Here is a 25,614-nt window from a genome sequence, read left to right as displayed (position 1 = left end):
TGGGTTCACAGGAATCTACTAAGCAAGATAAAAAAAAATATTTTCGCAACACATAGTCTTCTGGGTCATTTCTTGTCATTTGTATGAGTGTAAACCCTATAATAATCCTGTACTTTGTAAGTGGACGAGGTCGGTGTAAGTTTTAAGTCGCTCTCCAGTCTGGGGCTCAAATATTTTCAGGGGTCTAAGAATGACAAAGGATGCGTGTGTGTAGAGAAGACGAGCTTTGAAGCCTCCTGCAGCTGTCACATCATTCTGGAACATCCATTTCTCTCACGCCGCTTTCTTCAAGAGAAGGTTGTGAATTGGTTCCCTGGGAAACAGAGATGGCAGGTAACGTTGCTCGGAGGATAACAGGGAGAAAAGATTCTGACAGGCTCAGAAGCCAAACACTTCAAAGAGTCACACGCCCAGCACTGACGATTCCAAACATTCCGGGTTAGGAATCACAAACGCCGGAACAAAGATGGCGTCCGCACAGCAAGACTCGCCCGAGCCCCCTGGACTCTGCACTGCGGCAGCCCGGGAGGGGCAGCATCCCATTGGTCAACTGCGATGAAGTCATCTTGGGGGCGGGACTCGGCCGTGGCGTGGGGGCGGAGCCTTGCTTGCGTACGCTCCTCGGAACTCTGCTCTGCCGGAGCCGGGGGGCTTTGCTGCGGCGGCTGCGGTCGCAGCGGCGGTGCAGGCCAGAGGTGAGTGAGGGTTGTAGACAGCGCGTCCCGGAGCGGCCTTCAAGGCGACATAGGGACGCACTCCGATACCTCGGCCGCTTGTCAGAAGAATTAGCAGGGGTCTTAGGTCTCTGAGAGAAATATGGGGGACTCATCCCCCTCTTCAGACACCCTTCCTGTGAGCAGAGGAACCGGAGGGCCACTGCCCCGGGAGGACCTGGGAGGGGGAGGCGACATGATAGAGGAGATCGGATAGGCAGAGGAATCCGAGGGGATTTCTTAAAGGGGCTTAGAATTTGGGGATTTCTCCATTACCCTGGAGACAGGTTGTGCCTAGTCCAGAGAATTTCTGCTTTCTCACTGTGCAGCCCAGAAATGAAGCAGGTAAATGCTCCCTGCTTGGAAGGGAAGATTGGAAAACCCGAGCGAGAGAGAGTCCTCCAGGGAGGATCTTGGGTTTGGATCCTCCTCCCCCCTCCCACACACTTTTGCAAAATTATTCTTTGTTCGTGTTTCATTTCGCGACCCCCAGAAACCGCTTTTCCAAATGCGTTTTGTGTTTGGTTTCAGTGGGGGTTAAAGAGAGTCTTAGAGAGGCCTGTAATCATGAAGGAACAGGAGGAGGGCGGCAACTCATTAGAGGCTGTCATCTCTGGCAGCTCCTGGTCTATGCCGATCAGACATGATTTCATAGATTTTGAGGTTGTGGCGTCTGTCTTCGTTCAAGGTGGAGAGGACTGGTAATAGCTCCTGTGGGTGATTCAGATATGCAGTCTTAAGTCAACCCACCTAATCTCTTGAGAAATCCTTGCTTTAGTAGAATGTGTTGTCTTGCTGTCCTTGAGAACATCAAATGCAGAAAGGATTTGTTGTTCGGGTTTCTCAAAATGTCTTCCTGCCTTCCCGAAGAGCAAATCTTCTCTGAAATGTCAGTCTCACCTGTCAATCAACATGGAATATGCACGACGTTACGACATTAAGAATAATGTAGTGTATGATCTGCTGACATTAGATATTGCAGACCGTGCTGTACCTGAGCTGAACGTGAGCTTATCGAGAATAAATAATTGCAATTTCAGTACCACTGATAGCGCCAGCTGCTGACCTGAACGGAAGTCTTCCATGGCTCACGGGGAGATGGGACAGATGGAAGAGGCAGTTGTGTTGAGGATGGGAATGAGACATAGAAAGATGCAGAGGTGGAAGGCTTTTCCTCCGGCTTGTTAAAAGTGCTTTGTCATTACCAACGTGTTCCTGTCATTCCTGAGTTGAAATTGAGCTGGCTGCTGTGGGCTCCATTGTCTTTTAAAAATGATGTTTATGTATTGGGATTCCTTAGGAGAGGAACACTGTTTTCCCAGGAGTTTGGAAGCTTGATCTCTTTAACCATAGCTTTAGGATAGTACTGGGGATTTTGGATGTTGGAAGTGGGTCTTGTCAGTCGAGGAGGGAAATCGAGGCACGTCTTTTATATAAGAGGGTAATTAAAGTCTCTTGTTGTTTCCTACTCACAAAACAAACCAAACCCAAAATGAAACAACAAAGAGGACCCTTTTTAGAAAGATAATTCTGTCAAGTGTGAAAAATCAAATAGTAACAACAAAAAGCCCTGGGTTTGTTGGTATATTCCAGTAATCCCAGCACTAAGGAGGTGGAGGCAGGAGGATCAGGAGTTCAAGGCCAACCTCCACTATATGCTGAGTTTGAGACTAGCATAGGTTATATAAACAAAATAAAACCAAACTTCCAGGTACTGTGAATGTCACTGTATCATATTACAGGGCTCTTTGGAGTTCCCAGCTCCTGTCCTTAATCTGCATATATGCCTTTGTATAGTGTTGCCCCAAATACTGTCAGTCCGTCCTGATGTTAATTATAAAGGAGTGACTCTTTGTCTAGGCTCTGTAGTCTGGGATTTAATAATGGCTTTTTACAGTTTCTCTTGTGCACCTTTCTGAGCCAGATAGCAAGACTTCTCACAGGGCACACAAGAAATCAAGAACCTCACCTGGATTATTGTTTGTCTTGGTCCCGGAGGTTAATTCTCAAGTCATGTCATTTTCTCTCTTGCCTCAGATTGGAGTGAGCCACAGATCCTTGCCCACTACTCTCTGCCAACATGGGGGAGCTTTTCCGGAGTGAGGAGATGACGCTGGCCCAGCTCTTTCTACAGTCAGAAGCTGCTTATTGTTGTGTCAGTGAATTGGGAGAACTTGGAAAGGTTCAGTTTCGTGATGTAAGTGGAAGCCAGACTGCTTTTGGATCACCATCGAACTGTTCTGTTTGTTATGTGTAACTGTCTTTTGTTTGCAAAGTAACATCATAGCACTGGCTTAGTGCTGGTAAACTTCAAGCTGTCTTTTGTCTTTCTGGAGGTAGAAATGGCTCCAGCCAACCCTTCTATGGTTTTCCCTAATTCCTCCTTGGACAGACATCCTTAGCTGGGTAGGGTGGTTCACCCCTATAATGCTATCGCTGAGGCGATAAGGTGATGAGCCTGAGCTGCAGAGTGAGGCCTTGTATAGAAGAAGGAGGCAACAATAACAAAAACTCAAAACAAAAGCAAACTGATCATGGTGGATTGGGCAAATGGCCTGAGATCCCTGCACTTTGGAGGTATAGGAGTATGAATTCAAGGTCATCCTTGGCTATATAATAAGTTTGAGGCCAGCCTGAGCTACAATGAGACTTTGTCTGGGGGGGAAAAAAAGAAAAAAGAAAACTATTTTAAATACTCTCAAGGTGATTGTTAGGAATGTTGGCAGTGGATGCCACACTAATCTTTAACTTTTTACTTTATTTGGGTCTCCTTAACATGACAGCCTGATATTTAAGACAACAACAAAAACTGTAGTTTTTCCATGCAGTAAGATCTAAAAGAAAGTTTTTAACAAAATCTGAGGCAGCTATATACATACACAAAACTTATGTAGTATGTAAGTATATACTAGTAATTCACTGTTTTGGACACTTGGAAAGGATCTCAAAACAAAAAAGACAGTCTAAGATTTTTTTAAAAAAAAATATGCTCTGGGAATTTATAATTTGAGCAAGAAGATACTGTGCATGCAAATGAAAAGTATGGGTGGTCAGGAGGGTCCCTGACTCAGCTCCTGCACTCTCAGAGTTCCAGGTACTCTTCGTAGCATTCATAATGGTCATGATTTCACATTTATCCATGGAAACAGCTGACTAAACTCCCTCTTCACAATAATCTAAGCCCCATGAAGACAAGGACACTCTCTGTTGTTACTCATGATTGTATCTTTAGTGCCTGTGCAGGTTGGTTGGGATGAGTGGGTAAATTATACCAGAGTGATCAGAAATGGATAGGATTAACTAATAAAGGTCCTGGAGTTGGCAAACTGTCAAGTTCTTCCCTGTCAGGTGGTTCTTCTGGCACTACTGTGTACACTGTGCTCTCTGTGTATTCAATAAATCTGCCTTAAAAAAAAAAAAGCCAGACATGATAACTCACATCTCAAACCCCCAAATAGTGCTTGGGAGGCCTAGACAAGAGGATAACCATGAATTTGAAGCCAACATTGAAGTCTACACAGTGGCTCTAGGCCAGCCAGAGTCACATGATTATTATAACTAAGAGGTTATTGTAGTAATAGCTTAGTTGATAAAGTGCTTGCCACATAGCAACCTTCACTGAGTCCGTAGCTCTAAAAAGGTTGCTATGGGGCTGGAGAGATGGCTCAGCGGTTAAGAGCACTGGCTGCCCTTCCAGAGGTCCTGAGTTCAATTCCCAGCAACCACATGGTGGCTCACAACCATCCGTAATGAGATCTGGTGCCCTCTTCTGGCCTGCAAGCATGCACGTAGGCAGAATACTATATACATAACAAAAAATAAAAAAATAAAAAAGAATTAATTAAAAAAAAAAAAAAGGTTGCTATGGTGGCACATGTTTGCAATTCCAGCACAAGGGAAACCGAGACATGTGGATCCCTGGAGTTTGCTAGCCAGACAGCCCAGCCTCCTTAGTGAGCCCCAGGTCCTACTGAGAGATCCTATCTAAAAAGCAAAAAGAAAAGAAAACAACAACCAAACAAACCATTGTAAACAACTCCTGAGGAATGACATCCAAGGTTGAGTTCTGGCACCCATGTGCATGAGTGCTCTCTGTCTCTGTCTCTGTCTCTCTCTCTCTGTCTCTTTCTCTCTCTCTCACACATCACAGAGGTACCACCAAGTATCAGGTACGTCTGTAACATTTTCGATGTTGTCATGATGTCTCATGGAAGCACCATGTGTCATGCCCCTTTGGTTCTGTCACATCACAGTTGTATCCATAGGCCTGTGCCCAGATGTGAAGAAATAAACCAATCCTGTGGGTGTGAGACGAGATCTTGTTTTAATCTGCATTTTCTGTAGGTACAGTTGGTATCAATTTGTCTGTCTGTGGACAGGGGCTTTCCTCCTCGTGAGCTGTGTTCCTTCATCTGAATCTATGTCACTGGGAAACCTTGACTTTTGCTTATTGACTTGTGAGGTTTGTACACGTTTCCCGTGTATTCTAGGTGCTGCTTCTTTTTTTTTTTTCTCTCTTTCTCTCTCTTCCTCCTCCTACCCCCTTAACCACCCCCGTCCCCTCCTGCCAGACACACTTCTTTTTGTGACAAGGCCTTGCTTTGTAGCATGGACTGTCCTGGAACTCAGGAGTCAGACTGGCCTTGAACTCACAGAAGTCCCTTCTGCCTCAGCCTCCCCAGTTCAGGGATTTCAGGTGTGCCTACTCTGCTGTTCTTGTTCTGTTATTTATGTGTGTGTGTGTGTGTGTGTGTGTGTGTGTGGGTGGGTGTACTTGTTTGTGTACACTTGCATGTGCACATGCCTGTAAAGAGGTCAATATCGGATATATTCCTCAGTTTCCTCCTTAGTTTTGTTTTTGTTTTTGTTTGTTTGGTTGGTTGGTTTTTGTTTTGTTTTTGTTTTGTTTTTCCAGACAGGGTTTCTCTGTGTAGCCCTAGCTGTCCTGGATCTCACTCTGTAGACCAGGCTGGCCTTGAACTCGCAGAGATCCACCTGGCTCTGCCTCTCAGGTGCTGGGATTTAAAGGCATGTGCCACTGCTGCCTGGCTCCACATCGGTTTTTGAGACAGGGTTTCCTCCCTGAACCTCGAGCCTGTCGGCTTTCTTACGTGAGTTCTAGGGACTGAACTCAGGTCTTCCTGTGTCCATGGCAGGCACTTTACTGACTGAGCCGGGTCCTCAGCCTTGCGCTATTTATTTATTTTAGGTTTTTTTTTTTGAGACTGGGTTTCTCTGTGTATCTTTGGAGCCTGTCCTGGATCTCGCTCTGTAGCCCAGGCTGGCCTCGAACTCACAGAGATCCTCCTGGCTCTGCCTCCCAAGTGCTGGGATTAAAGGTGTGCACCACTGTCGCCTGGCTCCATGCTCTATTATTAAAGATAAATTTGATCACTCAATTAAGGTGTTATTTCTTAGGTTTCTCCATTGTAAAAGTATCTTATCCCCTGTGTAATTAATAAGTAATCTGGGGTGATACTTTTGAAAGCTGTGTGACTATCCTGTTTCCCTATTTCCCAGACTGTTTTACTTAAAAGTTTTAAAATATTTATTATTATTATTATTATTATTATTATTATTATTATTATTATTTGAGATAGGGTCTCACTATGTAGCCCTGGCTGTCCTGGAACTCCCTATATAGACCAGGCTGGCCTTGAACTCACAGAGATTTGACTCTACCTCTGGAGTGCTGGGATTAAAGGCGTGTACCACTATACTCAGCCTGTTTATTATTTTTTTTAATATTTTAAAGTTTAGTTTTGATTATGTATACGTGTATGTGTTTGTATGTGGCTATACACATATGAGTGCAGGTGCCTGAAATGGCCAGATTCTGTCTGGAGCTGGAGTTACAGACCATTGTGAGCTACCATGTATGGGGGTACTGGGAATTGTTTTATTTTATTTTATGTTATTTTATTTTATTTTTTGGTTTTTTGAGACAGGGTTTCTCTCTCTGTGTAGTTTTGGTGCTTGTCCTGGATCTCGATCTATAGACCAGGCTGGCCTTGAACTCACAGAGATCCACCTGGCTCTGCCTCCCGAGTGCTGGGATTAAAAGTGTGCACCACCACCGCCCAGCTGGGTACTGGGAATTGAACTTCAGTATTCTGGAAGAGCAACACCTGTTTTTAACTGCTGGGCCTAAGTTTCAATAGCAAAAATATTTTTTTCTTTCCTTTATAACTTGTGTTTCTTGTATGCATCTTGATTTCTCAACCTTTCAGTACTTGGTAGACAAAAGCAGAAGGCTATTTTGCTCAGGGATATCCTGGGCTATATAGCAAGTTGTACTGTTACCTCTTTTTTTTTTTAGATATAATTTCTTTTAATTAATTAATATATTTATTTATTATGTATACACTCGCCAGAAGAGGGCACCAGATCTCATTATAGATGGTTGTGAGCCACCATGTGGTTGCTGGGAATTGAACTCAGATTCTCAGGAAGGGCAGCCAGTGCTCTTAACCTCTGAGCCATCTCTCTAGCCCCATATTGTTGCCTCTTTTAACTGCTATGACTGAGTGGGACAAGGTGGTACACTCCTATAATCCTCACACTTGGGAGGTAGAGACAGAGGATCAGGAGTTCAGGGTCATCTTCAGCTATATACTGAGTTCAAGGCTATCTTGGCTATATATTAGACCTTGTCTTAAAAATTCCAACCAAGGGGCTGGAGAGAGGTTAAAAGTACTTGCTGCTCTTTGGGGGACCTGAGTTCAATTTCCAGAACCCACATCTGGCTCTCCAGCTCCTTTTATTACTTTTGAGAAAGGCACTACCATACCATTTATTTATTTACTCACTCATGTATGTGTTTATTTATGTATTTATTTATTCTTGGTGCTGGAAATTGGACCTAGATCCTCGAGAGTACTAGGCAATTACTCTGCCTATGAGCTACGTTTCTAGTCCTTTTTATTTTGAGACAGGGTCTTACTAAATTGTCCATGCTGGTCCTAAATTTGCACTGCAGCCCTGGCTGTCTTTGAACTGAGAATCCTATTTCATCCTCCTGAATAGCTGGGATGAAGGCCTGTACCAAGTCCAGCTATGTTAGTTGGTTTGTTTGAGACAGTCTCCTGTAGCCCAAGATGATCTCTAGCTTCTGATGGAGCTGAGGATAGCATTAAACTCTTAATCCTCCCAAGTGCTAGGATTACAGTTAACTACCTGGATTGTACATTAGTTTCTGTCTTAAGGGTTTTTTTTTGTTGTTGTTGGTTTTGTGGTGTTTTTCTTTTTCTTTCTTTCTTTTTTTAAAAATTTTTTTGCGACAGGGTTTCTCTGTGTAGTTTTGGTACCTGTCTTGGATCTTGCTCTATAGACCAGGCTGGCCTCGAACTCAGAGATCTGCCTGGCTCTGCCTCCCAAGTACTGGGATTAAAGGCGTGCGCCACCACTGCCCAGCTTGTTTTAAGTTTTATTTATTAATTATTAATATTGGTGGTGGTGGTGGGATGTGTCACACGTGCAGAGGTCAGAGGTCAGCTCTTTGGAGTTGATGCTGTCCCTCTAGGTTTATATAGGTTCCCAGGGCTGCAATCAGATCACCAGGCTTGTGCTGCCCCCAGGCAAGCACCTTTCCACACTCAGCTGGCTTGCCTACCCTGCAGTAGTTGAAAACTTTATTCCTGGGCTGGAGAGATGATCCAGTGGTTAAGCACGTGCTGTTCTTCCAGAGGAGCCACGTTTGGTTCCCCGTTTCACGTCACTCCAGTCATGTGGACTCAGAAAGTCTCATCTCCGTGGGTACCTACACACACACACACACACACACACACACACACACACACACACACACAATGTATTCCTGGAGTCAGCAAGATGGCTCAGCAGGTAAAGGCACTTCTTGTCAAGACTGACACCATGAGTTTGATCCCTGGAACCCACCCACACGTGGAAGGAGAAAATCAACTCCTGCAACTTCTCCTCTCACATCCACGTGGGCACTGTGGCAAACACACACCCACCCACGTGAATACACACTCATATGCACACCAAGTAAATAATGTAAAAAAATGTATCCCTAGTAGCTCAAACTTTTTATTCTCTGACCAAGTTGCCACTTCCTCCCTACCCCCGTCTGTCTATCTGAAAATTTGTGAACTTTGACCTATCCTTTCTTCTACCCACCACACCTCCTTTCTGTCTCCCTCTCTGGTAGCCATCTCAATACTTACACGAGCTCAGCTGTCTAAAATTCTACATGTAGGAGGCTGGAGAGATGGCTCCGAGGTTAAGAACACTGGCTGCTCTTCCAGACGGCCCAGGTTTGACTCTCAGCACCCACATGGCAGCTTACAACCATCTCCTATTCAGGTTCCAGAGGATCTGACACCCTCTTGGCCTCTGAGGGCACCTTGTATGCACATGGTACACAAACATACATATAGACACCATCTATACTCATAAAAATTTTAAAGAAAGCCTTTTAATGAGTAGTAGGTAAAAAGCAATGTGCCTGGTGTATTTCACTTAGTATAACGTTCCATGTTATCTTCGTCCATACATCTCTTGGTAGGTTGATTCTACATAGTTGTTACTGGGAATAGCCCTGCATATTGATTTCAGTTCTTCTGTGTACCCAGAAGTGGGATTGCTGGATTGTATGGCAGTTCTACCCATTCCCTGCTGAGATTGCGCCAAGGTATCTGTGCATGCTAGGTAAAGTAGTTTACCAGTCAACTACATCCCCAGCTCTTGGTAGTTCTTTTTTTTAAGGATTTTTGGTTTTGTTTTTTTCCCAGGAATTACTCTGCTTTCCACATGACTGTACCAATCTATAATACACTAGAGTTCTCTTTTGTCGACATCCTCATGAATTCATACCTCTCATCTTTTCAGACAAGATCTTGCTATGTAGCCCAGGCTGGCCTAGAACTTGCTTTGCTCTCCAGGCTGGCTTTGAATTTCTAATCCCCCTGCTTCGATAGAGTTGGGATCACATCATGTACCATGAAGCCTGGCTCCCATCTTTCTCATGAAAGCCATTCTAACAGGTGTGAGGTGATACTCCCTATGGTGTGGCTTTAGTGAATGAATAAAATCAGACGGTCACCAGAAGGTGACAACCTGGGGCAGAAGAATGGGCATTTGCCTTCTGTCCCCTCTGCTTGGGAAGAGAGAGGAGACCTGACAGAGCACCTGTGACATGGCTACCTAAGTTCCAAGTGGCGGGGAGGAAGGTGCTCACCACTTTGGCTGATTTGTCTCCATCCCTGATATGTGTTGCAACAGCAAAGGCAGCTTTTAGCTTTAGCCTGTGTGGCTGGCACAAAGCCCTTTATATGGATGAGTAGACAGTTTTGATTAGAGTTGCATTATACACTGGCACAAAATGAAGTTTCCTTTTATGGGATGTGTTGTTTGTAAAACAGGATGTTGTCGATGGATTTTTCTTTTCGGTCTGCCAGCTCACAAAAAAATGACACAGAGATTTATTATTAATTATGAAAGCTCGGCTTTAGCTTAGGCTTGTTCCTAACTAGTTCTTTTTTTTTTTTTTTTTTTTTTTTTTTTTTTTTTTTGGTTTTTCGAGACAGGGTTTCTCTGTGTAGCTTTGCGCCTCTCCTGGAACTCACTTGGTAGCCCAGGCTGGCCTCGAACTCACAGAGATCCGCCTGGCTCTGCCTCCCGAGTGCTGGGATTAAAGGCGTGCGCCACCACCGCCCGGCCTAACTAGTTCTTATAAGCTAAATTAACCCATATCTTTTACTCTACCTTCTTTTACATGGCTCTGTTACCTTTCCTCTGTACTGCTGCTGCTTCCTCCAAGTCTTGCTCTGCCCTTCTTCCTCCCAGAGCTCTGTGCCCCCAGAAGTCCCGCCTAACCTCTTCCTGCCTAGGTAATGGCCATTTATTTAATCAGCTCTTTACTAAACCAATCACAGTGACACATCTTCACACAGTGTAAAGGAATATTCTGCAACATGATGTAGACATGTATTTGAAGTCTGCTATTATGTTCTTGTTTTTCAGTTAAATCCAGATGTGAATGTTTTCCAGAGGAAATTTGTGAATGAGGTTAGAAGATGTGAAGAAATGGATCGAAAGCTTCGTATGTACAATCTGGTCTTGGATAACATTCCTATAGTGAACTGCTTGTCTTACATGAGTCATTAGTCCTCTCAGTAGAGGATAAAACTGGACAGTAGAAGAAGGGAAGAGGGCCAGGGAGATGGCTCCACAGGTAGAAGCACTTGCCATGCAAGCCTGAGGATCTGAGTTCAATCCCGGAACCTGTGTGAAAAAACAGATATGGCTGCCAGCAGGATTCTAGGTACCAGCCAGCCTGTTGTCCCTCTGCAGTGGATTCAACAAGCAACAATAAATAAATAAAAAGAACCAGACGTGCTGGTGCACATCTGAAACCTGAGCATTCCTATAGTGAGGTGGGAGGGAGAGGCTTGCAGGCCAGCTAGCCCAGAGTACATAGGCAGCAGAAGCAAGGAGCAAGCCCCTGCCTCAGCAGGGTGGAAGGGGAGAGCCAACTCCCAAAAGTTGTCCTTTGACCTCCACATGAGCGCCCACACTTACACATACCTGCACATACACACACACACACACACACACACACACACACACACACACACACACGTGCACATACACAAAATAAACTTGTTAAGCCAGGCAGTGGTGGTGCATGCCTTTAATCCCAGCACTTGGGAGGCAGAAGCAGGTGGATCTTTGTGAGTTCAAGGCCAGCCTGGTCTACAGAGCGAGATCTAGGAAAGGCGCAAAGCTACACAGAGAAACCCTGTCTCCAAAAAATAAATAAATAATAATAATAATAATAATAATAATAATAATAATAAACTTGTTAAAAGACTTGAAAAAGGAGAAGGGAAAAAATCTGCAACCATGATATTAAGATGAACTTCTTGTATATAAATAGATTTTATGAGGTTTGAGCTAGGTAGTGCTTAAGGGAAGTACTGTTCAAATGACAAGCTGAGAACAGTGTGGCTGTTTTTTTCTCTTTTACTCTTTAACACTGTGTAGCTCAGACTGACCTAGAACTCTGGGTACCTATCCCAGGCAGTGATCCTCCTGCCGTGGCTTCTGGAGTACTGTGGTTACCTGTATATGCCACTATGATTAAATTCCTGTCAGATTTAAACAGCGGAACCATGTTATAGAACTCTAAAAGATAGGACTCAGAATACTATCAAATTTAGATATCAACTGAGCCACCTTTTCATTTGAGCAGTTTATGAAAAAATGGAACATTTACTAAGACTTTACTGAAGGCTGGGGTACTAATGAGTGATTAAAAACTCCATTAATTCCCCACAACATGCCTTCAAGGTGTGGTGGCATATGTCTTTAATCCCAGCACTCAGAGGCAGACAATTCCTGTGAGTTCCACACCAGTTTGGACTACATAGACATTGCTTCAAAAAAAAAGACAGGTACTACCCTCATGTAAGGACTCAGAGGCCTGTGACTTCCTTGACATACCCAAGAGCATAAGCCATCATAATGGAGTCAGCATTTGAAACTAGGTCATTCTGTTTGGTCTAAACCCATGATCTTGCCACTCTACCAAGCCCATAGATAAAATGAACCATATTCTTAAAAAAAAAAAAAAAAAAAGTCAGTTGTCATGGAAACACTTTTCTCTTTTGGTGTTTTGAGTCCTTTTATGCTTATTTTTTGACTTTTTTTTTTTTTTTTTGGTTTTTCGAGACAGGCTTTCTCTGTGTAGCTTTGCACCTTTCCTGGAACTCACTTGGTAGCCCAGGCTGGCCTCGAACTCACAGAGATCCGCCGGCCTCTGCCTCCCGAGTGCTGGGATTAAAGGCGTGCGCCACCACCGCCCGGCTTATTTTTTGACTTTTTTTTTTTTTAGGTTTTTCGAGACAGGGTTTCTCTGTGTAGCTTTGCGCCTTTCCTGGAACTCACTTTGTAGCCCAGGCTGGCCTCGAACTTGCAGAGATCCGCCTGCCTCCCGAGTGCTGGGATTAAAGGCGTGTGCCACCACCGCCCGTTATTTTTTGACTTTTGATGTTTAAAAAAAAAAGGACCCAATTGTTTCTAAATTAAATGAATCTTTTTTTTTTCCTTTTCTTTTCTTTCCTTTTTTTTTTTTTTTCTTTTTTCCAGAGCTGAGGACCAAACCCAGGGCCTTGCGCTTGCTAGGCAAGCACTCTACCACTGAGCTAAATCCCCAACCCTAAATGAATCTTTTGACTTAGAATTATTTCAATAATGTTATGTGTCAAATGCCCTGTTAATGCTGTATTCTTCTGGAGCTTTGACTGACCGATAATACCTGCAGAGAGAGCTGTCATACCTGAAGGAAGCTCGTCACATAGGGTAGAGAAGTGAAGCGGTTACAAGCCAGTTTTAAACTCCGAGAAAGCTAGACCTGGCTGTGCATGCCCAGAATCACAGGTAGAAATGGAGAGAATTGGTAGTTCATGTCATTCTCAAAACAACAGCAAAGGCCAGAAGAGAGAAAGAAACAGCCATGGGCTTGACCACTCTCCTTGGGATAGCTTCAGAGAGTGTAAAGTGTGAGAAAGGAAAGTGTGGAGAGAAAAAGGTACTGCTTTTGTTTGTCAATTCTTTCTAGGCTGAAGCTCTTTTTAGCCAGGTGTTTTGTGTGTGTGTGTGTTCTGAAATAATGAGAATCCCAGGCATATACATTACAAATGTGAGTACTCTGACTATCATTTTAGGGTTTGTGGAGAAAGAGATAAGAAAAGCAAACATCCCAATTATGGACACTGGTGAAAACCCAGAGGTGCCCTTCCCCCGGGACATGATCGACTTAGAGGTAAACAATTCTCAAATACCTTTCTACATAAGTGCAGGTATGGCCTTCCTAAGCGGCTGGCATAGAGTCGCTCTTGTCAACCTTGTGAGCATTGCCTTTCATTGTAGATTTTTCTAGGTGTCAAACAGTATCTCCCACAGAGATAGCATATTATAGTATGCCACCAAATTAATGCTTATTGGTTTTCCGGTCCCTTGTTAGCCAATGACCCTCACATACTAAATGAATAGCCAGTGAGCTTTTGATATTTCTGAGTGTCTGAACTCTCTCAAGAAACTCAGAGTGAGTGTATAGTGGAACCTGTAGACAAATAAAGGCTCGTTTGAGCGAAATGTTTTGCTTAAAGTTGCTCTCAGAATCACAGCATTGGCTGGGTAGCTGTAACTAATACGTTACCATGGCAACAGGTCTGGGTAGTAAATTCAGTCCTTTAGAGAAGCACGGGGACTCGTTTGAATTAACAACTTTCTTTTTTACACCCTAGGCCAATTTCGAGAAGATTGAAAATGAGCTGAAGGAAATCAACACAAACCAGGAAGCTCTGAAGAGAAACTTCCTGGAATTGACTGAATTAAAATTCATACTTCGCAAAACTCAGCAGTTTTTTGATGAGGTCAGACTATTGTTTCTTCTAGTACTTGAGCAGCTGGTATACCTGCACAAGTGGGCCATGTCTTTATTCTGATAGTTATTTTAATTTGCTAGTTTGGAAGCAATGCTGTCTTTGCACTGTTTTAGTTAAAGAATGTCAGGTTGGGTTCCATTTTCCATGCAGTACACAGCCAGCCATGGTTTCATGTATTTTCACATCTTCTGCCAACTTTCATCTCAAGCGGGGGGTGGGGGTGGGGGGGTGGTGGTGGTGGTGGTGTAATCTAAGGTTGATAGTTAGCTCAACTATTTCTTGTGACGCTTCTAGTTATATGTTATAAGGTAAGTATAAGATATGAAGTTGGAGGAACAAGTGCCTGGTTGTGCACAAAATTACAGTGAAGTTTCAATCTCCAGACCTTAAGTCATCAAGTTACTTTGTTCACCAACCCTTGGGAATTCTTCTCAGCACTTAGATCTCCTGTCACTGGTTTTCCTGAGTTTTCATTGTTGTCCTATTGGTATTGGTATGATTGATCCTAGTTTGAATTTTCCCATAGACACAGTTTATTACTTATAAGGAAAAACGTTACTAAGTTTTCACTGGCTAAATATAAAAGTACTGAATTGCCAAATGACAGTTTGCCAAGGAGACCCCCACCCCCTTGAAGTAGTTAGTTCAGAATTATAGAATGCTTCCTTCTCCTGATTAACCTTGGGAAGGAACATTAGCTCCAACCTGCATCTGGTTTTTCTGATGGCCTAAAATATTGATAGTGCTCTTTGTGATAGGTGTCTTTCCCAACCAAACAGACACTTCAGACATCACCCTAGTTACTGTGTTCCACCCATAAAGTTAGTTTCCTTTCCTTAACAAAAATCCTTGACAAAGATTTTAGATATAGTTGGGTGGTGGTGCACACCTTTAATTTCAGCACTCAGGAGGCAGAGGCAGGCAGATCTCTATGAGTTCAAGGCCAGCCTGGTCTACAAAGCAAGTTCTAGGACAACCAGGGCTACATAGTGAGACCCTGTCTCAAAACTGCATTGCTCAAGAGGAGACCAGTCCTCCGTAGTTCTCAAGGTTTCCAACCAGCATCAACAACCTCATGAGAAATGTAAATGATAAGCCCCCACTGCAGACCTACTGAGTTAGAAACTCTGGGGGCAAGGCCCAACTAGCTGTTTAATGTGTTTTAACTCAGGCGTGCTTTTTTGAAAACCACTATCTAGAGAAAAATCTGCTGAGGAAGTGATACATTTCTCAGTAACTATGGATTTGATTCAGACAAATCATGTTAATTCAGAGTCTGGGGAGACAAGGAAATGAGAAAAGTTCATATGAATTTAACTACCTAGTCTTCCCAAGAGTAGGATTCAGTTATAAAATAAGAGAAATTCCCTATGAATATCTGTTTGTTCCCCAAGTTGAGAAATTTGAGCATGATCAGTTTAGAAGATGTGAAACAATGAGATCAACTCTCTGTAAGTGTTTAGGATCCTAGCCACAGGCAAAGCCACATACGCCATATGATTCCACTGAATGTGAGATCCCAGGATGCTCACTGCCTGCATATCAATATATTCTTACCTATTAATTCCTAGAGTGCATAATGAGCACTTATTCTTTGTGAGGTACAGGTTGTGAAAGATCCAGTCCCTTCATTCAAAGGCTATGTCATTTGGTTGTATTGGGAAAAACCCTGATCATAGAGCTCCATATGCTCACAGATTTGTACTTTCCTAAATGTGTCCAAGCTGCCCTGGTGTATCCTTCCTGGCTTCACAGTCAAAGCTCAGCTACTTTTAGATTCATTTGAAGCTTCTTTTACTATTTATACTGCCTTTATATGGGGGACAGGAGCTATAGCCCGGGCTGGCCTTGAATTTAAGATTTTCCTGATTGCCAACTCAAGGCCAACCTAAGCTATGTAGTAAAACCTCCTCCCCTCCCAATGCCCCCAAAAGAGTCCAGTAAAAATAAGATGATCCATTTAGTACTTAAGTGGGGTGTGATGGTGCATGCCTCTAACCCCAGCATTTGAGAGAGGACGAAGAATTCAAGGCAAGCCTCAGATTCATAGAGGGTTTGAGTCCAGACTGAACTATGTAAGACCCTCTCTCAAAAAAAAAAAAAAAAAAAAAAAAAGAAAGAAAGAAAGAGAAAAACATTCAGAAAGGAAAGACCATAAATGGAATTTTATTTTTGTTTTATGGTTATTAAGTCTAAACATTAAGTGCCAGTCTTGGAAAGAGACTCCCAGTCTTTATGACCCCCATGCCCTATCCATGGTGGGTCGTTCTCTCTTTCTTATGCAAAGCTGCCCCAGCCCCAATCTCCCAGATGCTTCGAGCGTTAGGCCTTGGCTGTGAGAGCTTCTCCACTGCTCTTTTCATCAATCCCCTTCATTTCAAGCACGGCACGGCACAGCAGTGTGGAAAGTCCTCGGGCACTTGCAGCCAGCACCTGGCCCGTTCTTGACGCTGTCCATAGTCTCAGCTAGGTCCCTTTCCATAGACCTTGCCCTGCTGCCAAATGGCAATTGCAGATGATGTTGCCCCGACCAGGGACAAAGCCTCACTGAGTGATCACACTGTGTGTGCAGGGGCACATTTAAGCAACACAGAAAGGTGAGCAAACCTGGGACCTTAGATGTTGGAAATTCAGCTTGTAATGAGACTTTGCTTCAAGTTTGAAATTGTAGTGTTTGTAAATGGCACCAAACACTGCCAACTACAAACCTCTCCTCTTTTCTTATAATTTGCTGAATTTAATCAATAACTCATTGTAATCGGTCAAAAAAATGGCAAAATCAGAAAATGATCTTTTCTTATTGATGATAATAATTGGCAGGGTGTGTAGAAAGGGAAGAGTAAACATATATTAAATATTCTTATGATTTAAGATGATTGTCAATTCAATGTAGCCATTTCTTACCCAGAGCATTTAAAATGATTTATTAATGATTATCCTTTTCTAGTCTTCTTGCTTATGAAGAACTGTAAGAGCTGGAGAGGTTTCTCTGCATCTTTTACCATAAGCATCATAACATATGAGAACGTAAAGAAGACTGGGAAAGTAATGGTTAATGGCATGCAGATCCCCGCCTCCCTCCCCCTCTGCGTTTTTCAGCCATCTGCTTTCTTTCTTTTTCTTTTCCATCTGCCATCTCCTCTGGGTGAATACCTCAAGTAGTGGCATGTCACTTCTTTCTTACTATAGCTAGCGAGTTAAAGTGTTTAGTAGCTGATGTAGCCTGACTGGACGTGCTGCTCATATTGAAATGCTAGAGATGCTGAAGTTCCAGTCAGCATCTTGCTCTTCAGAAGGTGTGGTTTTCAGTGTTCTCAATGGGGAAAGGGGCAACTCGGAGGGCATAATGGGTGATTTAGAGAACTTGGTAGTATTAATGTTGCTAGAGAAGTGTGATCCTGGGCTGGAGAGGTAGTTCAGTGATTAAGACCACTTCTAGAGGACCAGGGTTCAATTCCTAGCACCCACATGGTAGCTCATAACTGTCTGTAACTCCAGTTCCAGGGAATCTGGCACCCTAACACAGACATACATATAGGCAAATTAATGCATATAAAATAAACAAATCTTAAGGAAACTCACACACACAGAGAGAACGGAGGTCTCCTGTGATCAGGTTTTGGTTTTAGGTTTGTTTTTTGTTTTTTCATAAAGTCCCTTAGTTCTGGTCATTGTGGTTTCCATTTCATTTAGAATTTTTTGACTTTCCTATCTAAGACTTGGTGTTCTTAAGTATGAAGTGGTGAAATTAGCATTTAGAATTTGATCTTTCTGTTTAACTTTAATTCTTTAAATTATTTTTGTTTTTTTAAATCTCAGCCCCAGACTATCATCTTTGGACAGTGTGATCTAAGTCCAGTCTGCTGTTCTTGTTGGCTGTCCCCTTTGAGAGCACACAAGTCCTCACTGACTCAAGTGTTCATGGCTTAAGTAAGAGCCAGGTTCTGAGACCACGTAAGGCAGCAGGAGAGTCTTGTGGGGAACAATCAATTTTATTCATTTTGCCCATGGGCACCCCAAGAACCACTGGAATGTTGTAATTTGAATATTCAGATTGCTTTCAGCTGGCTGATTTGTTTCTAGGCTGAAAGAATCCTTTTCTACCTATGTGACAGCAAGTAGTAACCAGTGTCCCCATTATCTCATCTTAAATGTTTCGAATCACATGACAATATTCCTATGCCCTGTGTGCTTAAAACAAAACAAAACAACAACAACAAAAAAAAAAACCCAGCCCTGACCCTAACTTCCCAAAACAATTACTTTCACTTTTTTGTCCTTCAGCGTTATCTGTTTTATACTGTTTCCCCTTTGTTTGTTATATGTATGGTCCATGATTTTACCATATAAGGTAAACATGCCTTTGTTCCCCCTCATAATTTAATTGACAGGATTAAGGTGAAATTGGAATTTGGAATCAAAATGAAAGGGAATTTCTCCTGGTGTTTTGTTTTGTTTTTGAACGGGAGGATTGTTCTGGCTTCTTCTAGTCTTTGGTCAGACATGAGTGTGTGGATATTACAGCTGGGTAGATTAGGCAGCAGAGAGGCTGATCATGTTTTAGGGCAGCTTCTCCATTCTGATGAGACCGGGTGTTAAAGGGAGAGAGGTGAGGAGCTAGCAGACCACTGTGGGAAACCCTTCACCTTCATTTCATTGTATAAACTGTCCTAGTGGAAGTCATTTTAAATCTAACCAACTAAGCAAGGCCAGGAGCTCTAGCTTGTGGAGCTGTGACCTGTTATTTACTTAATTCTTGCTCTCTGCTATAAAGTCTACACAAACTTTTCAGTATTCCTAGATTCCTAGTCAGAAAATGCAACATTTCGATGTTTTCACTTTTTCTTACCTTTATGAATGCAGCAGAGACCCAGGTCTGCCCAGCTCCTGCACTTCTTCCTTTTTGTTTTTGTTTTTTGTTTTTTGTTTTTTTGTTTTGAGACAGGGTTTCTCTATGTAGTCCTGGCTGTCCTGGAACTCACTTTGTAGACCAGGCTGGCCTTGAACTCACAGAGATCCTCCTGCCTCTGCCTCCTAAGCGCTGGGATTAAAGGAGTGTGCCACCATGATGCTGAGCTTCTGATCCTTACAAAGAAACTCTTTTTTTTTTTTTTTTTTTTTTTTTTGGTTTTTCGAGACAGGGTTTCTCTGTGTAGCTTTGCGCCTTTCCTGGGACTCACTTGGTAGCCCAGGCTGGCCTCGAACTCACAGAGATCCGCCTGGCTCTGCCTCCCAAGTGCTGGGATTAAAGGCGTGCGCCACCACCGCCCGGCAAGAAACTCTTTAAATCCCAAGCTTTGGGGTATTTTATTATGTGTGGCCATGCTGACAGTACTCCTGTTTTGAATTTACCAAAGGCTGGAGGTGCCCTTTCTAGCTCCAGGTCACTCTCTTGAGATGGTGTCCACCTCCTGTGTGCTTGCACAGCAGCCTTCTTGGTGGCGCTCTGGAAATGAAGTAGTCACAATAGCCGCAGAGCTGTTTGGGGTTTGGTTTTTTGTTTGTTGGCTGGTTGGTTTGTTTTCCTCTCAAAAAGGAGAACTCGTCGGCTTCCTGCCCAGGCATATTTAGGAAAGCATTAAAGAAAAAATGACTTCTACCAAGTAACAGATTTATACATGTCACCATCACTTCATGGTTTTCTTCTGTTCCTTATTTCTAAAACCATTTCCCCAGATGCTCTTCTGGGGAAGCTTTGCTTTCTTTAGCCCATGTTACTCCTTTGTTCTTCCTCCTTATTACTCTTTCTTCTTTGTGTGGGTACGCTGTATCTTTTGGTGTTTTGGGTTTGTTTGTTTTTGTTTCTCCTCTTTTTTTTTTCTTTTCATCTTTATTTTCTCAACCCATCTCCTGGTTCCTGGTTCCCTGCATGCCACTAACTATTTTCATTAGATATTAATTGATTTGTGAATTCAGGCTGAATTGCATCATCAGCAGATGGCGGATCCAGACCTGTTGGAAGAATCCTCATCACTCTTGGAGCCAAATGAGATGGGAAGAGGCACGCCTTTAAGACTTGGGTAGGTAGCACTTCGGCCTTGGTGGGTTTGTGTTCCTCTTTGCTGTTCAAAAGAGCAGTGCATGGCACCAAATATAGTGGTGTGTGTATATAGTCCCACTCCTCAGGAGGCAAAAGCAGGAAGATCATACATTTGAGACCAGCCTGGGCCACATAGTGAGGTCCTATCTTAAACCACAGGCTGGAGACATAGATCAGTGGTAGGAGACTTGCCTGACATGTCAAGGCCCGGAGTTTCATCTTGGGTGGGGGGTGAGGGGAACCATGAATCCAGGGATTGATTTGCTGTCAGGAGCCACTTTATTCTGAGCCACTGAGAACTGTTCCTAGATTTGTCTGGACTCAGTTCCTGAATTGTCTCTCAACCCTGTCTCTGTTGGGTCCAGAAACGAGGTCAGGAATGATAGAGTGGCAGCCAGCCCCCTTGACACCACAGCACCAAGTCTCATGTTCAGTGTATAATCTTTCCCCTTTCCCTCTCACTCTCCTGCTCGGTCTTAAATCTCCCAGCCTGGAGTTCCCAACCTGACTCTTCTCCCCACAGCTTCGTGGCTGGTGTGATTAATCGGGAGCGGATCCCTACCTTTGAGCGCATGCTTTGGCGAGTGTGCCGAGGGAATGTGTTCCTGAGACAGGCTGAGATCGAGAACCCGCTGGAGGATCCTGTAACTGTAAGACAAGGAGATTGTGTCTGGTGGAGTAGGTCTCTGTAGTGAGCCCGGAGCAGGAGAACAGCATGGTGCCATCCAAGGAGCCCCTCTCTAACTTAGACATCTCCCTCCATGTAGACATGGCATGTGCATGTTTTCAAACTTTACCCATGCAGGTTTTATTTATTTTTGTGTGTTTTCCTCAGTTATTCTAAATTTTAGCTTTATATATTTCTTATTACTAATCCGGACTGAAAGAAAAATAGCCTTTTATGGGAACTAACAAAATTAAGATACCTCATTCCAAATTTGGTAATAGTATGCATAAAAAGATAGATTTCCTAAACCTTAATATTTATAAGCTGATGAGAATTTTTACTTGTCAAGAGTTTATTATCTGCCTGTTTGTTGGGAAGATCAGGAACTTAATTTCAGCATAGAGACATGCAAGGTGAGAGTGATCTTGCCCACCCGGCTCTTTCAAAAGTAGGAATAGGCCGGGCGGTGGTGGCGCACGCCTGTAATCCCAGCACTCGGGAGGCAGAGCCAGGAGGATCTCTGTGAGTTCGAGGCCAGCCTGGGCTACAGAGCTAGTCCAGGACAGGCTCCAAAGCTACAGAGAAACCCTGTCTCGGGAAAAAAAAAAAAAAGAAAAAAAAGTAGGAATAGTCTAATGTCTTGGCATTGACAGTGAAACAGAGTTCACAGCAACATCTGCATGGCACGGGGTCCTGATCTCAGGGATCTCAGAAAAGGTCAGACGTGCCACTGACACAGCACGTCACTCTTACCTTAGTATTATTTAGAGGCCTGCAGTTAGCTTGCCTTATAAATGTTTTAAGGTAGTACCTTTTGTCCTAAGAGAAACTCAACTTGGAAATTTTTCAGCTTTGGTGGGTAGCACTCTGTGGCTTTTACGCCCCTCACTAAGTAGGAACATGGTGACAGTGTGAATGCTTAACCCTAGGGTGAAGTTTTCCAGGCTGCCTTAGGTTATGGAAACATTGTAATCTGTGGTCATGCCTAATATGGAGCCCTTCTCAGGGGTGTTCAGTCAAGTTTCCTCTCCAAAGCAGAAAGATTACTTTATCAACAAATCCAGGAAGGCGGGTTATGATATCTCTACAGAGCAGCAGCACCAAGAATGGGCCCCAGTTTAGCCAGGAGAGTTAGGAATTAAGTGTCTTGAATCTAATTTTTCTCCTTCTTTGTCTTGTGTAGCCTTCTGAAACTGTTTTCTTTTATAAAAGCAGTACACACTATATGTGAGGCATTCTAGGCAACCTGAGGGGTCTTGGTTAATAGCTCATCTGCATGTTTTGTTTTATTTTCTCTGATTTTTTTCCTTGCTGTCCTTGTACTCGAGGTGTGAGCTTGGTATTCAGTGATGTCTGCCTTCCTTGTTGCATAAATTCTAAGTTAGTCTGATCCTTGAGATTCAACACTGCTGTTCCTGCTAGTGACTGAGTTCCTCGTGTCCAGCCAACTCTTTATCTGGTTCTGTCCCAGTCTGGGAACAGACAGGCTTCCTTCTGTCTCCCTTCCTCTGTACTTTGGTCATCCTGGAAAGACAAGAGTCAAGGAGAACTGGACAAACAAGCCCCACTGTGCTGAGCTGCCCTTCAGCTTCTCTGTCAGGCTGCCCGTTGTGTCTGAAAACAGAAACATGTTTGTGGATCTGGGGTTATAGGGCAGATAGTCTCAAAATGATGCTTGGGAAATGGAGTAAGAGTTACGTACAGGAGGCCATGTCCTTAAAGGAATCATTCTGATGCCACCCAGGTTTAGGTGGTCTAGAACTTTTCAGCTAGACCTGTAAGCTCGGCATTCAGGAGCCTGAGGCCAGGACTGCTATGAGTTCAAGGCCAGTCTAGGCCACACAGTGAATGCCAGGCTAGTCTGAGCTGCAGCGTAAGACTGTCTCAAAGGAAGTCCTCACCCATAATGAGAGTTCTGAACTCTTGGTTTTTCTTCTGGGGCCTAGGGAGACTACGTGCACAAGTCTGTATTCATCATTTTTTTCCAAGGCGATCAGCTGAAAAACAGGGTGAAGAAAATCTGTGAAGGGTAAGGAACTCCAGCCTCCAACCAGGAGGCATGGCTGTGCTGCCTGCTTACAGCTCAGAAAAGTGACACCCAGATCCTTGTTCTCCTTCCCACAGTGAGCGCACTGCTTACTGATGCTGGAAATACTTTAAACCATCAGAAGTAGCTCAGGTTTTTCTTTATTTCTTTTTCAAGTATCAGAACCTCAGCTTGGGGACTGGGGAGATAGCTCAGAGGATAAAGCGCCTACCGCACAAGCATACGGACTGGAGTGGGATCCCCAGAACCCACATGAGTGCAGGTGGGCATGGCAGCCACCTGTAATCCCAGCATTCGGGAAGCCGGGACAGGATCCCTGGAGCACTCTGGCTAGTTAGGCTCACTGCATGGGCGTACTCTGGAATCCAGAGAGACCCTGCCTGAATGACTAAGGTAGAGAGCACTCCAGGAAGACTCCTGGTGTCCACTTTGGGTCTCCAGGACATGCACACACATGTACATATATACACATGCACACCACATGCATATACTCATACCCCTACCCAAAAAAAACCAGCCAAACCCACAATTCCTTTATTTAAGGACAGTGGGTTTAAATGCCAGCATAGTACCATAGGTACTGTATAAACTTTATGGAATTCTGTGTTATGGACAGAAATTTTGCCATGCCATATTTCTCTAATAACTTATAAAAATAGTTTTTTTTAATTATTTTTTAAAATTCTTTGGTTAAAAAAAAATTCTTTGGTAAATATTTATTTTGTGTTTATGAGCGTTTTGTCTGTATGTATGTGTATGCACACATGCATGCCTGGGGCCCTGGAAGCCAGAAGAGTGTCGGATCCCTAGAACTAGAATTACATCAGTTGTGACCCATCACATGGTGGTAGGAAGTGAACCTGGGTCCTCTGACAGAGAAGCAGGTGCTCATAACTGCTGAGCAATCTCTCCAGCCCCTTATTATTTTTTTAATCTCAAAACGATTTCATAGCTGCCGAGAATGTCAAGACTGTTCAGCGTTGCTGTCTGTAGGCCATTTGACATGCGTGATTAGTGTTGTGTTGATTGGCACAACAGCCCGGCCTGGTTGTGTTTTGACCCTACTGACCTACCACTAGTAAGTCAGGATTACTTTCTGAAGTAGTTTAAATAGAATATACTAAGAAACTCCAGTGTTCCTGAGGCTGTTCCCGTCCCTCCAGGTTCCGAGCCTCCCTGTACCCCTGTCCTGAGACCCCACAGGAGAGGAAAGAAATGGCCTCGGGAGTCAATACCAGGATCGACGATCTCCAAATGGTACATGGGGACCGTGGGAATTGGACTTTGTGAACCACCACAGCAGTGAGCCGCTCGGCTCCCAGGACTCCTTGACAGTCTGTTAAAGCACCTGCAGCCGTTGGGGATTCCAAAAAAAGAAATGTTTGTGGGTAGTAAGTCCCCCTGGGAACTGAAAAAGGTCTCGGGATAGGACTCTTAAAAATAGCATTAGTTATCCTCCAACAAGAAAGGAATGCTGTGCGTCTGGAATCCTTATTGCCTAAGAGCAGCCCATTCCCCTCCGCTTCTTAAATCTGAGATTTTTTTTTGCAATAATATGTTTTTTTTTTTAAAGTATGCTGAGTTAAGAAAAAGAAAAATCAAACAATCCAGAAGCACATGTAAAGTCAGTTCTGCCCTCGCACACCCTGCTTCTGGTAACCACTTTCAACAGCATGACGTAGCTTCTGGTTACCTTTGATCTTAACCACATGGTTGGCCAAAGAGCCCAGAGCTGACTCCTGAACCCAGTAAGAGACTGTTAGATTTTTATCATCTTACAATCTGAAAGTCATGCACACTGTTGTCCTAACAGGGTTCTAAGGGAAGGATTGTGATTTATGAGTATTTAGAAGGAAAAGGTGACCAGGGAGGCTTGATACTTTTTCGTTTTGTTTTGTTTTTCGAGACAGGGTGTCTTTGTGTAACCCTGGCTATCCTGGAACTCACTCTGTAGACCAGGCTGGCCTCGAACTCACAGAGATCCACCTGCCTCTGCCTCCCCAGTGCTGGGATTAAAGGCATGCACCACCATGCCCAGCTGCTTGTTACTTTTTGGAAGAAAGAGTGGAGCAGTTGTTTGCTTTCCTCAAAACGTTAATGAGCACACCTCGTCCCGCGGCAGTTCTTTGTAGCAGTGATATTGTCACAGAGCAGATATGTGAGGGCTCCCATTTCAATTCCTTTCTCATTTTCCCTCCAGCTCCCACTGTAGATGACCCACCAGCTTGAAATGTTACTGGCTCCTTTGAGATACTCATTTTCCTTCTTTTCTTTTCTTTTCTTTTTTTTTTTTTTTTTTTTTTTTTTGGTGGTGCTGCTAGGAATTGAACCTGGGGTCTTATGCATGCAGGCAGATTCTTCTACTACTGAGCTATGTTCTAGCTCCAGAACTCAAATTTCTTGAGCTGGAGACATAATTCAGTGGTAGCATGCTTGGATAGCATGTACCAGGCTCTAAGTCCCATCCCTAGCACTGTAAGAACTCACATTTCTTGTAATTTGACCGCCCCCCCCACTACCCTAAATGCACAAACCCCCAAATAATACATCTTGCTGAGGAAGAATAAGGCTGTTTTCTGGCAACCCTTTTTAGAAAGTGATGTCACAGCCAAGCATGGTGGTGCATGACTTTAATCTCAGCACTTGGGAGGCAGGGACAAATCTGTGAGTTCAAGACTAGCCTGGTCTACAGAGTGAGTTCCAGCACAGCCAGGACTAAACAGACAAACCCTGCT

At 43.6% G+C, this 25,614-nt stretch overlaps 1 protein-coding gene across 8 annotated transcripts in view; it reads left to right on the top strand.

The window, feature by feature from the left end:
- Positions 1-562: 562 nt before the first annotated feature.
- The window catches only part of Atp6v0a1 (ATPase H+ transporting V0 subunit a1), a 55,936-nt gene continuing 30,884 nt past the window's right edge, over positions 563-25,614 (top strand). For 4 of the 8 annotated variants that reach the window (XM_052758920.1, XM_052758919.1, XM_052758917.1 and 1 more), the window contains exons 1-9: positions 563-695; positions 2,751-2,910; positions 10,698-10,776; positions 13,403-13,500; positions 13,985-14,113; positions 20,042-20,145; positions 20,689-20,815; positions 22,779-22,861; positions 24,043-24,136. In XM_052758920.1, the coding sequence (XP_052614880.1) occupies positions 2,794-2,910; positions 10,698-10,776; positions 13,403-13,500; positions 13,985-14,113; positions 20,042-20,145; positions 20,689-20,815; positions 22,779-22,861; positions 24,043-24,136 (831 nt within the window). In that variant the 5' untranslated portion in view covers positions 563-695; positions 2,751-2,793. Of the gene's footprint in view, positions 696-2,750; positions 2,911-10,494; positions 10,565-10,697; positions 10,777-13,402; positions 13,501-13,984; positions 14,114-20,041; positions 20,146-20,688; positions 20,816-22,778; positions 22,862-24,042; positions 24,137-25,614 lie in introns of those variants that run through there. The other 4 variants (XM_052758922.1, XM_052758921.1, XM_052758918.1 and 1 more) reach the window with 2 other exon arrangements.

This window comes from Peromyscus californicus, unplaced genomic scaffold (genome assembly GCF_007827085.1).
Source record: "Peromyscus californicus insignis strain IS unplaced genomic scaffold, ASM782708v3 Scaffold_3__1_contigs__length_106647218, whole genome shotgun sequence".
Taxonomy (NCBI): domain Eukaryota; kingdom Metazoa; phylum Chordata; class Mammalia; order Rodentia; family Cricetidae; genus Peromyscus; species Peromyscus californicus.
The sequence above is the reverse complement of the archived record's forward strand: the minus strand, read 5'-3'. Positions and strand labels throughout refer to the sequence as shown.